Source organism: Rattus norvegicus, chromosome 1 (assembly GCF_021556685.1).
Source record: "Rattus norvegicus strain SHRSP/BbbUtx chromosome 1, alternate assembly SHRSP_T2T, whole genome shotgun sequence".
Classification (NCBI taxonomy): domain Eukaryota; kingdom Metazoa; phylum Chordata; class Mammalia; order Rodentia; family Muridae; genus Rattus; species Rattus norvegicus.
The window spans coordinates 107,211,510-107,223,967 of record NC_141534.1 but is presented as its reverse complement, the minus strand read 5'-3'; the positions used below and the strand labels follow the sequence as shown (position 1 = coordinate 107,223,967).

Here is a 12,458-nt window from a genome sequence, read left to right as displayed (position 1 = left end):
GTTCCCAGAACCCACGCAAAAGGATGTAAGTAACTTGCCTATAAGTTGTCCTCTGACCTCCACCAGCACGCACACACATGCTAACACACAATTTATTTTTAAGCATTCATTCTTGTGTGTGCAAATGTTCCTGCATGCTTGGCCGAGTGGGAGTGGGAAAAAGTGGCCTGTACGAGTTGTTGTTGTTGTTTTGTTTTGTTTTGTTTACTTTTTTTTTGGAGCTGGGGACCGAACCCAGGGCCTTGCGCTTGCTAGGCAAGCGCTCTACCACTGAGCTAAATCCCCAACCCTTGTTTTTTTTTAAGATTTAAAAACTTATTATTGGGGGCTGGTGAGATGGCTCAGTGGTTTAGAGCACTGACTGTTCTTCCAGAGGTCCTGAGTTCAATTCCCAGCAACCACATGGTGACTCACGACCATCTGTAAAGAGATCCTATGCCCTCTTTTGGTGTGTCTGATGTCAGCTACAGTGTCCTTATATATAATAAATGAATAAAATCTTTTTAACAAAAAAAATAAAAAAATAAAAATCATCCTCTAGGCCAGGTGTGGTAGCACATGCCTTTAATCCCAGCCCTAGGGAAGCAGAGGCAGGTGGATCTCTGTGAGTTTGAGACCAGTTTGATCTACAGGGTGAGCTCCAGGACAACTGGGGCTACACAGAGAAACTGTGTAGAAAAAACAAAAACAAAAAACAAAAGACCAGGGGTTGGGGATTTAGCTCAGTGGTAGAGCGCTTGCCTAGCAAGCTCAAGGCCCTGGGTTCGGTCCCCAGCTCCGAAAAAAAGAAAAAAAAAAAAAAAACAACAAAAGACCAATGATGACGATAACGATGATGACGACAATGATGACAGCAGTAACGACCATCATCCTAAGCTACTAAATTAAGCTTTGCTACAACTGGGCTACTTGTCCCTGGGCCTCTATAATAATCAAGATTATAGATTTAAGGAGCCAATAAGATAGCTCAGTTATTAAAGGGACTTGCTCAAGTCTGATGACCTGAGCTTGGTCCCCAGAACCAACAGAATAGAAGAGACTGACTCCTTCACGTTGTCCTCTGGCCCCCACATGAGTGCGCGGGATGCATACATGTGCGTGCACACGCACACACACAATAAGAACACATGTTTAAAAGAGTATAGATTTAGAGTTATGCGTGGGTTTTTCGAGTGGGCTGACGTTTCAAGAACGACCCACAAGCCTGCAGAATCTCCACAGCGACCTGCGCAAGCCTGAGAATCTCTTCTCAGACACTCACCTGAGTCAGGTGACACAGAGCAGCCCTCACATTCACCAGCCGGTCCTGCAGGAGGCGTTGGCGACCCCAGGCCTTCCCAGAAGCTGCAGCCTCCCGGGTAGCCTGACCCAGCTGCTGCCGGGTCAGCTCCAAGGCTGCCTCTAGCTGCTCCTGCACAGACCACAGCGATCACAGACCACAGCGATTAGATTTCTGAAGCCAAGAGGGCAACTGGGCTCCCCAAGCCCCCCACGGGGAAGCATCATGACCCCGGTGCCTGAGGAGGGATCACGGGCGTGAACGGCTAAGGCACACCCCTTCTGCACCTTCTCTTCCTGCCTCTTGTCCAGATCCTCTTGTAGCTGCCTCAGGAGCCGGTCCTGCCCACACAGCTTGGTCAACAAAGTCTGGGGAAGTTCAAAAGCGTTTATCAATCTCGTTGCATCTAGACCGGTGGTTCTCAACCTTCCTAATACTGCGGCCCTAACACAGTTCCTCATGTTCTGGTGACCCCCAACCAAAAGGTTATTTTGTTGCTACTTCATAACTGTACTTTTGCTGCTGTTGGGAGTCCAACTGTAAATATCTGATATGCCACCTCAAAGGGCTCGAGACTGGTGACCCGTAAGTTGAGAACTGCTAGAACCCTTTCAACTCCGAGAATTCAGCAGGGTTTAGATGTGGGAGAACTTACATCTGTCTCCAAGCTCTGATGCAAAGTTGAGTCCACAGGGGGTCCTGGCTAAAGAGGAGAAAATCCCAGAGTCAAAAGTGACTGGCAGGTTCACACTGTCAGTGCTGAGGCAAACCATGGACAGACACAGTAACAGACAGCCATCCCCCTGATTGGCACCCTTCCAAGCCTTAGAAACCTCTGGCACCAACAGCAGGAATCTTGGCTTCAGAACGATTCCAGTAGGCTCAGTACTCAAATTACCACAGAAAATACAGTTGATGGGAAACAGTGTCTGACAGCCTATAGGCTCTTACACGTTGAAAACTGGCTATCAGGGTGTGGAGGTACACACTTTCTATCCCAGCACTCAGGAGGATCAGAACTTCAGGTCAGGGCTAGAGAGATGGCTCAGCCATTAAGGGCACTGGCTGGTCTTTCAGAGGACCTGGGTTCAATTCCCAGACCCCAAGTGGTGGCTCACAACCATCTGTAATACCAGTTCTAGGAGACCCAGTGCCCTCACACAGACATACATGAAGGCAAAACACCAATGTACAAGGTCCAGGGGAGCCAGTGCCTCTTCTGATTTCCCTGAACACTAGGCACGCTGAGGTTACACTAACACACACACAGGTAAAACATTTAAATATGTCTGTTTAGCCTAGCAAATGGCACTAGCTGCCAGACTCGGCATTACAAAGAGTCCTGGCTCTGCTCAGCATGTCTCACCCAGTCCCCCGACCTGAACCCATCCAGGCCCTGAACTTCACTTTCTGGTTCTCTCCCCAATATCTACAGTAATAAACCTTCTCCACTGTACCTAGGAGCAGTCATGTCCTCAATTTTCTGTTCAGTACCTTGTTCCATCAGCCATGGGGAAATAACAAAAACACCCACACAGGGACCTCAGTGACCCCATCAAGGCTCTCTGGCCAGGAGATACCTATCCTGGGGATCGGGAAGGTCCAGCAAGAGACGGATTCTAATGGATTCCTGGTGCTGCAGGAAACAAACCTACCAGCAAAATCATGGAAGCCTGGGTGCCAGGGGGTCTTGGGGGCAGCTGGAGGTAGGTGGATGAACCAGAGGAGACCTGGGTAGACTGAAATGTGTAGAGACATCTGGTCAGGCCTAGTGGCACTCACTGGCTATTGTCTGAGCTACTCTGGAGGTCTGGGTTACAGAGTGAGTTTAAGGCCTACCTGGGCATCTTAGAGAGACCCTGTCTCAAAATAAGTTAAAAAGAGGACTGCAGTCAGTGGTAGAGTACTTGCCTAGAACATACGCACATACACACACTCTTATCCTTGCCTAGATTAGCCAGTCTGGAGCACATGCACACATCCTCAACTATACTGGCTACACATACAGAGTATTAATAAATGGACTAGCATGGCAAAACCACCAGGGGCTGCTGGAAGTTAGCTACAGATATTCTGGGCTATAAACCCGTGATTCTTAGAGAGATTATGTGGAGGCTGGCTATCATTTAACAATAACTGGAAACCAAACTATGGAGAGTATTCTGGACTACAATACCCACAAGACACAGGAGCAATGGCAATGGCACACACACACACACACACACACACACACACACACACACACACCCCAAACTATGGAGAGTATTCTGGACTACAATACCCACAAGACACAGGAGCAATGGCAATGGCACACACACACACACACACACACACACACACACACACACCCCAAACTATGGAGAGTATTCTGGACTACAATACACACACACACACACACACACACACACACACACACACACACACACACATCTGAGACCTGACAGGACATGGAATCATTAGTGGGTCGGGGTGGGAGGGGAGGCGGAGGCGAACTACAATCCCCATATTCCTGGGAGGCATAACTCGATCACTGGCCTGGAAAGCGAGCATTGAAGCCTAATGGGAAATGTAGTCCGCTCGCTCCCTCCAGCACACCTGTGTTCTATGCTCTGGTGTCCGGAGCTGGGGGCTCCTGGGTGGCCGTCCTCCGCCTGCTTCAGAGAAAGGTCCTCGGCGTGGAATGGGAGGTCGGGAGAGGGTCTGTCTTTGGGGTCCCCAATCCAGAGGAGGTCGGACATCGATGCGACTCAAGGGAGTGTGCGGTCGAGCAGGAAATGAAATGTCTCCTGCTGAGAGAGGTGGTCGCCTGACCGGAGCAGAACGAGGACGGGGAAGGCTCAGAGGGGAGGGAGGCCGGGAGAGGGGTGAGAACGGCCTGTGGAAAGGAAAGAATCGAGAACTGAGTCAGTCTGAATCCCTGCTCCCAAGTCCACCTCACTACCCAACAAGGTGTATGGCTTCCCTGAGTCGCACTGCCCTTCTCCGCTAGGCGGAGTGGGTGAGTCCCTTTGGGAATACATGCATCCATTTACCTACAAAGGACCACGCCTCGACCCAGGCCTCTTGGGGTCCCATTCTTCCCTTAAGCCACGCCTCCAGTTAGCTCCCTCTTTCCTTAGACCTCCAACCTACCCTCACTGGTCCAACCAGTCCTTCCTCTGCCCTACCATTAGGCCAAGCTCCCAAAGGGTTCCTTCTTACTCTGGGCTCCTGGTTCTCCGACTCCAGGTGTCAGGCTGCAGATCAGCTGAAGAGCCGGGAGCGTGCATTTCATGTCTGCCAGGACCTCTGGAGAGCGGAGCTACCTCTGGTGATTCTGAGGTTCGCCCCTCTTCCCTTCTGTTCACCTCGGGGGGTCCTCCGGGACCCCCGGGACCTTCCCCAGGCCTGGGACGTGCAGGGGACCTCGGTAGTCCACTAGTAAGTGGACATGAAGAGGGATATGTCCTCATTCTTGCTCCTAACAGGACACTGGGTCTACTGGCACAGGACCCAGTGCCCTGAGTCTAGGAATTGGGACAGGATGGGAAAGTGCTTGAGATAGGCTGACATTTGGGGGGAAAATTGAGGGTGATGGTGATGTTGGGTCTTTTGTTTGGTTGGTTGGCTGGTTTTGGTTTTTGTTGTTGTTTGGCTTTTGTTTGCTTGCTTTTTGAAATAGCGTTTCTGTAGCCCAGGCTGTCCCTGAGTCCTTACCTAGCATTAGTCTCCCAAGATCTGTTGTGACCACATTTTTAAAAAAAAAAAAAAAAAATTGCTCACAGGGGCTGGAGAAGATGGCTCAAAGGTTAAGAGCACTGACTGCTCTTCCAGAGGTCCTGAGTTCAAATCCCAACAACCACATGGTGGCTCACAGCCATCTGGAATGAGATCTGGTGCCCTCTTCTGGCCTGCAGGTGTACATGGAGTTAGAGCACACATACACAATAAAGAAACAAACAAACCTTTTTTAAAAAATTGGCCCACAACTCAAGGCCATCCTGGATTTGTACAAATGGAACCCTTGTCCCCAAAACAGCAATAAACCAGGGCAAGGTGATGCACACTTTTAATCCCTGTCCCAGGGAGGCAGAGACAGGTGGATCTGAGTTCCAGTCCAATCTGCTCATATAGTGAAAACCTGTCTTAAAAACAAACCAACCAGGAGGTTAGGAATTTAGCTCAGTGGTAGAGCGCTTGCCTAGCAAGCGCAAGGCCCTGGGTTCGGCCCCCAGCTCCGAAAAAAAGAAAAAAAGAATCTCACCACCATTAAAAAAAAACAAAAAAAAAACCAAAAAAAAACAAAAAAACAAAAAAACAGAAACCAACCAACCAAACAGCTAGGCATGGTTCCGTGGGTCAATACCCTAGGAAACTGTCGAGCTGAGATAGTTAGATGTGGGCTGCTCAGCCTGACCAATATGGCAAGCCTCCAGCTCAATGAAAGACAATGAGAGCTCAGTGTCTTGTAACAAGGTGGACAGCAGGAGAGAAATTCACCTGATGCCCAGCTCTGGTTTCCACATGCACCGACCCTGGCATATGCACTTGAACAGTCGCATGCATTTGACAGTTTGACATGTTCTCTCTCTGTCTCTCTCTCTGCCTCTCTCTGTCTCTCTCTCGTCTCTCTCTCTCTCTGCCTCTCTGCCTCTCTCTGTCTCTCTGTCTCTGCCTCTGTCTCTCTCTCTCCCTCTTATTTTAAATGTAGGGCTGGAGAGGTAGCTCATTGCTAAACAGCTAGCTTAAATAAAGTATGAAAACTTGGCTTCAGCCCTCGGTAAGTAAACAGGAACTGAAGAGGTAGCTCAGCGGTTAAGGGTGCTCTTTAGAGGACCCAGGTTCAGCTCTAAGCACCTACACTGGGCAGCTCACAATCACCTGTAACTGCTTTAGTTCCAGAGGGATCCAACACCTCCGGCATCCACCAGCACCCAAACCCACGTGTACATACACACATAGACATACAACTAACCAAGGACAACATCACCCAGGGCTGGGGCTGGAGCTCAGTTGGCAGAATACCTATCAAGTGCTAGATGAGAAGTCCCGAGGGCAAGTCTACACACCACTGGGTGTGGCAGCCCACACCTGGAATTCCAGCACTGGGAAAGCTGAGCCAGTGTGATCAGAAGTTCAAGGTCATCCACTACACAGCCAGTCCTAGGCTGGTCTGAGTAACGTGAGACCTTGTTTAAGAAATTAAAAAAAGGGGGGTTGGGGATTTAGCTCAGTGGTAGAGCGCTTGCCTAGAAAGCGCAAGGTCCTGGGTTCGATCCCCAGCTCCGAAAAAAAGAAAAAGAAAAAAAAAAAAGAAATTAAAAAAGGGGGGCGGGAGAGATGGCTCAGTGGCTAAGAGCACTGACTGCTCTTTCAGAGGTCCTGAGTTCAAATCCCAGCAACCACATGGTGGCTCACAACCATCTGTAATAAAGTCTTAAAAAAAATTAAAAAAAAAAAAAAGAAATTAAAAAAAGGGTTGGAGGGTTGGGGATTTGGCTTAGTAGTAGAGCACTTGCCTAGCAACCGCAGGGCCCTGGGTTCGGTCCCCAGCTCCGGAAAAAAAAGAAGAAAAAAAAAAAAAAAAGAAATGTGCATCAAAAAAAGGGTTGGGGATTTGGCTCAGTGGTAGAGCGCTTGCCTATCGAGCCCAAGGCCCTGGGTTCCGTCCCCAGCTCTGAAAAAAAGAAAAAAAAAAAAAAAGCAACCCAAAACAAAGGAAAACACCAGGTGGTTGTACATTCCTGCCTTTAATTCAGAAACTGGCAGATCTCTGGAAATCTGAGGCCAGCCTGGTCTAGAACAGCCAGGGCTACATAGATCCCTTCTCAAAAAAAATCCCAAAAAGTAAAAAATAAATAAATTTATGAAGTTTTAAATGTGGCCTGGCCCTTGTAGCTGGAGAGAGGGCTCAGGTTAAGAGCACTTACTTCCAGATCTGGCTTCAATCTCTAGCACCCTCAAGGCAACTAACAACTGAGTTACCATCCCAGGGGACCCGACACCCTCGTCTGACCTCTGAGAGCACCAGGCACATATAGGGCACACATATATACATGCTAGTAAACACTCATATAAGTAAAATAAAAATAAATCTTTCTTTAACAATGCGGCATGGTCTCAAAGCTAACTTTGTTTAGAGGGCGCTAGCCAAGAACATCAGAGTTTCTAACTCCTGGGGAAGAGTTGAGAATGTCCTTGGGATACTGAAAGATCCCAGTTGGGAGTCTCCCCTGGATAAGAAGGTAGACAGACAGATCTTAAACGAGAACCCCTTTTTGCTATTGGAGGAAGTTCCTTGTGCGGAGGGGTCTTTGAGGGTAGGGTCTACTTAGGAGATAGATAGTAACTGCATATTTAAATCTGTCTTGCAAAGGGAGGAGCTTACAGGGTGGGGCGCATGTCCAGTTTGCACTCACCAATCTTCCCCCTCTGCACGAGAGGCCTTTCCCAGTGCTCGAAGCCAACCTCTCAGGTCTTCCAATGTGTCAGCTGCAAGGACATAGGTCCTCATGCCCGGGTGCTCTGCCTGCAAGGGACAGAGGCTTGGGACCAGAACTCAGGGGAAGCATGGTAACTTCTTATCAAGTTCCCACCTACCACCTAACTATTATTTCACAAATATACTCACCGTGAAGGTGAATCGCCGGCCTCGTGGGGCTCCTGGCCCATCCGGCCTGACACTGTAGCTGGGTAACAGTACACTGCCCAGGACACTCTCTTCTCTGCTGTCTGCAGACAGGACTTAGGTCAGAGGTCAGGAAGGGGTCATGGTACCCAGAAGCCCCAGGGCGGAAAAATACCAGCCAGGACACTGACCCTTGTAGTAGAAGAGGCAATGGCCTGAAAGGACGAACCAACGGCGTTTCCACAGCCGGAGGCCTGAGCTATCCTAGGGAGAGAGACAAGAAGAGGCCAAATAGAGGGCACAGAAGAAACCAGACGGAGGAAGTGAACCAGGGGGACAGAGGGATAGAGACTGGGGAGGGGTGGAGAGAAAGAGAAAGAAATGGAACAAAGGCCCAGAGAAACCTGAGGAGAGAGGGATTGGGAGGGTGGGGGGTAGAGACCTAGAGAGAGGCACTCAAGTGGGGGGAGGCAAAGGAAAGAGATAGGGGCAGAGACCCAGAAAGGGGGAACGGGGAAGAAAGATGGGGGGGGGGATGGCAGAGACCCAGAAAGAGGCATGCACAGAACGGGGGTGGGGTGGAGGGGGTGGGAGGTGTTGTGACTGGGGTGGCCAATAGTATGTGTTGGCGTGATGGACTCCTGTGGAGCTGAAAGCTCTGTGCTTTATTGATGATAGCACATCTTTTTTTCATCCCTGGAGTCAGGGTTTCTCTGTAGCCCTGGAACTCACTCTGAAGACCAGGCTGGCCTCAAACCAGAGATCCACCCACCTCTGTCTCCTTACTTCGGGGACCACCATCCAGCTTGAATTTGGCCATTTTTTTTTTTTTTTTTTTTTGGTTCTTTTTTTCGGAGCTGGGCCTTGCGCTTCCTAGGTAAGCGCTCTACCACTGAGCTAAATCCCCAGCCCAAATTTGGCCACTTTTAAACCATGCCTTAGAACATCATGACTCCTCTAGGAGCCTCGAGACCTCCCGTCTGCTCTCTGGGGTTTGAGAAAGTTCGGTGGCAGTGACTTTATATACAGGGACTTGGTGCAGATGTTCAAAGCCTGAAATGGTGGAGGTTCCTCGCCTGTGTTTCTTCTCCACAACCCCCCCCCCCAGCCTATTCAAAGTCGTGTGGGTTTTCTTTGCTTGGCTACACGGTCTCATGCAGCCAAGGCTGGCTTTGAACTTGTTCTGTAGCTGAGGCTTGCCTTGAAGAGCCTCTACCTCCTTATCGGTGAGATTATAGGCCCGTCTACTTATTTATTTATCCGTCCGTCACACGTCACACAATTCCACCTTGATGGTCATCTTGTTTTCCTTCGATTTGGTGTAGTATTTTGAGACAGGGTCTCTCTGTGTTACCCTGGCTGTCCCGGAACATTATAGACCATGCTTACCTCACCGAGATCTGCCTGCCTCTGCCTCAGGAGTGGTGGCATTAAAGGCATGTGCCACCTCGCTCTGGATTTAACCTTAAAGATCTTAAATATGGCTTAGGGGCTGGAGAGATGGCTCAGAGGTTAAGAGCACTGTCTGCTCTTTCAGAGGTCCCGAGTTCAATTCCCAGCAACCACATGGTGACTCACGACCATCTAAAATCAGATCTAATGCCCTCTTCTGACCTGTAGGCATAAATGCAGGCAGAAAGCTGTATGATATATACATAATAAATAAATAAATAAATAAATAAATAAATAAATAAATAAATAAATTGTCTTAAATATGGCTTAGGAACTTGTTCATCTTATATATATAACCTGTGTCCTAGAACATAGAACTTTCAAACCACAGGGAATGAATGGTTCAGGTATGGCGGAAACACTAACAGGACCACAGCCCTCTAGTCCAACCTTACCTGTTTATGCAGCCAGCCACGAATGTGCACAGGCAGGTTGGGGTCTCGCCGAAGTGCATTGTTCCTTTTCCCAAAGGCATGGACCTTGTGTACCACACGAGTAGGCTTCTGAGGTGCAGTAGGAACAGAAATGAATGAGGGCTTCTCCTGGGACTGGCTCCCGAGTGGTTTCTCTTAGAAAGCAGGCAAGGAGGCTGAGGAGAGCTGCACATGCCTGTGAAACAAGCACTTGGGAGATACAGGAGGACCAGGGTCCCAAGGTCATCCTAGCAACACAGTGGAGTGCCAGGACAGTCAGTGCTGCTTGAGACCAGATCTCAAAAGAAATAAAAAAGTATCGGGGGAATTTAGTCATCTCGGTTGGTAAGGTGCTTCCTAACACATACGAAGCGTGTGTTCAAATCCTAGCACTGCAAAAACCAAGGGTTTACACTAGTCCTGTAATCCCATCATTTTGGAGGTGGAGGCAGAATTACAAGTTCAAGGCTGTTGAGTGGTGGTATGGACCTTTAAACCCAGCACTTGAGTGGCAGAGGCAGGACTCTGAGTTCAAGGCTGGGCTACAGAGGGAGTTCCAGGACGGCCAGGGAGACATAGTGTCCCAAAACCAACACAAAGTTTTAGGTCATTTTTGGCTACGTAATGAGTTCAAGTATGATGTGGGTTCTTGAGACCCTGAAGCCTTGTCCCTGGCAGGAAAGGCTCTTTGGTTCCACAGCCAGACTTGCCAGAGAACCTCTACAATCCACACCGGGAGGTTCCCCACAGAAGACATTTCTAGATGGAAACCGTGGTAAATGAAAGGACACAAGGATGCCTTTGATGCCAGGGGTGGGGAGAAGGGGGTTCCTCATGCTTCACTTCCCTTAGAGGGGTCAACCGCGGACACAGTGACTGCACACACCCCATGTCCAAGCTGCCTTGGATCACCCCTCCTTGGGAGTAGGCTGGAAACTAATCTGTTTTGGTCTCCGAACTTAAAGGAGTAAGGCCAATTTTGTCCTAGGTGATACATATAGCCCAGGCTATCCTCAGATAGCTCTGTAGGCAAAGCTGACCTTGAATCTCTGATCCTCCTCCTGCTCTACTTCTGGAATGCTGGAATGTGAGTTATGTATCACCCTATGCGGCCTGGCTTTTGTGTTTTGTTTGTTTGCTTGCTTTGTTTTCTATGTAGCCCTAGCTGTCCCGGAACTCACTAAGTAGACATGGCTGGGCTCAAACTCACCAAGGTCGGCCTGCTTCCGCACTCAGATTAAAGGTACGTCTCACCACTGCTGGTTCCGGCTTGGGTTCTTGTTGCATGAGACGGGGTCTCACCTAGCCTCTAACCTGACATGTAGCCAAAGAGAACCTTAAACTTGGGATGTTCCTGCCTTTGCCTACCCAGTACTGGATTATGGTTGTGAACCACCACGTCTGGTTCTAAGTGGGTGGGCTCCATGGTTATAGACTGGAGAGGAAATCCCCCAGTCCAGTCAGGCATAGTCATCTCCTCTCGGCCTGGGTTTAGTTGTTCTTCTGGCTTAGAATTAGGAAGACTGAGAGGGGTGGGGACAGAGCTGGGACTGTCTCCAAATTCCCGGCTGCAGCTGATGCTCAACTCGGGACCAGTCTGGCAGACCCCATCACTAAGGATTCTCACCCTTGACCGATGCAGTCTCTGTTGAAGGCACAGAACCCACAGCTAGGAAATGGGACAGCACAGCCCAAAGCCTCCCTCCTCCCTATCCCACCGAGAAGCGTGGAAGGACCTTGGCGCTCAGGCTGCTCAGGGAGGATACAGTGGAAGCACTGCTGGTCAGGCTGAGGCTGCTCCTGGGTCGGCCCTGCTCCATCGAGAGCTTGGGGGAGAAAGAAAAGGGGGCTGTGTCTCTCCACTGATGGGGGCTGAGGAGAGAGTTGGGTCAGAGCTCGAAGGTCAGAGGAGGCTGAGGAGAAAGAAACTGTTGTTTGGGGACTGAGGGGCTGGGGAGGCCATGGCCAGGGATCACATACCAAGAGCAGTGCCAAGGGAGGTGGGCGGCTCTCTGGCAGCTGCGGGGAGGGGGCAGCTGTCTGCAGCCAGGCCATAAGAATAGGGGCTCCTTTATTCTTGCCCACTGAATACTAGCCAAGAATGTGACCCCCTTTATGCACAGGAATTCCAATCCCTGCCTCCTTCAGGGTGCCCGGGCTACCTGTCCCTGTCTTCCCTCATGAACCCCCAAACCGTCTTTGCCCAACTCCCTAGGACAAGTCCTAAGACACCAGGAATGGTCATCCAGGCACGTCCCTCCCAGCCCAGCCAGGGACTTACCCAGCTCTGGTGTCCCGGTGACAGGATGTCACCTCTTTTTGTGTCTTAGACACTGCCTCTCAGAGTTGGTCTCCTCACCTGATACTTGCTTTCTTTTCTTCTCTGTTTTGTGAGCTCTCTGTCTCCCCCCTCTCTGTCTCTTTCTGTCTCTCCCACTGTGTCTCTCGGTGTCTCTGTCTCTTCCTCTCTCTCTCTCTCTCTCCCCTCCCCTCTGCCTATGTCACCTCTCCCAGTCCCTCTCCCTACCTGACTGCTGCTGTCTAATCACTTCCCCGTCCCCTCCCCCACTCCATCCCACTCATCTACTTCCGTTCTCCTCAGTCTCTTCCTCTATCTCCCTGATCAGACACATCTGTTTCCTTTCCTTTTCAAGTTCTCTTCCTCACTTTCTCTCTTCCTCCCTCTCCCAGTTTCTCTTTCCTCTCT

The 12,458-nt window shown here is 49.9% G+C and overlaps 1 protein-coding gene across 4 annotated transcripts in view; it reads right to left on the bottom strand.

Moving 5' to 3' along the window:
* Nucleotides 1-12,458, bottom strand: part of Plekha4 (pleckstrin homology domain containing A4) — a 22,837-nt gene extending 10,379 nt beyond the window's left edge. For 2 of the 4 annotated variants that reach the window (XM_087556090.1, XM_087556110.1), the window contains exons 1-11: nt 12,033-12,458; nt 11,488-11,577; nt 9,734-9,841; nt 8,078-8,150; nt 7,890-7,990; nt 7,678-7,787; nt 3,875-4,154; nt 2,935-3,018; nt 1,935-1,982; nt 1,567-1,647; nt 1,262-1,411 (exon numbers count right to left, since the gene is read on the bottom strand). In XM_087556090.1, coding sequence (XP_087412216.1) covers nt 1,262-1,411; nt 1,567-1,647; nt 1,935-1,982; nt 2,935-3,018; nt 3,875-4,154; nt 7,678-7,787; nt 7,890-7,990; nt 8,078-8,150; nt 9,734-9,841; nt 11,488-11,571 — 1,119 coding nt within the window. In that variant the 5' untranslated portion in view covers nt 11,572-11,577; nt 12,033-12,458. Of the gene's footprint in view, nt 1-1,261; nt 1,412-1,566; nt 1,648-1,934; nt 1,983-2,934; nt 3,019-3,874; nt 4,155-4,480; nt 4,697-7,677; nt 7,788-7,889; nt 7,991-8,077; nt 8,151-9,733; nt 9,842-11,487; nt 11,578-12,032 lie in introns of all 4 variants that reach the window. The other 2 variants (XM_087556101.1, NM_199101.1) reach the window with 2 other exon arrangements.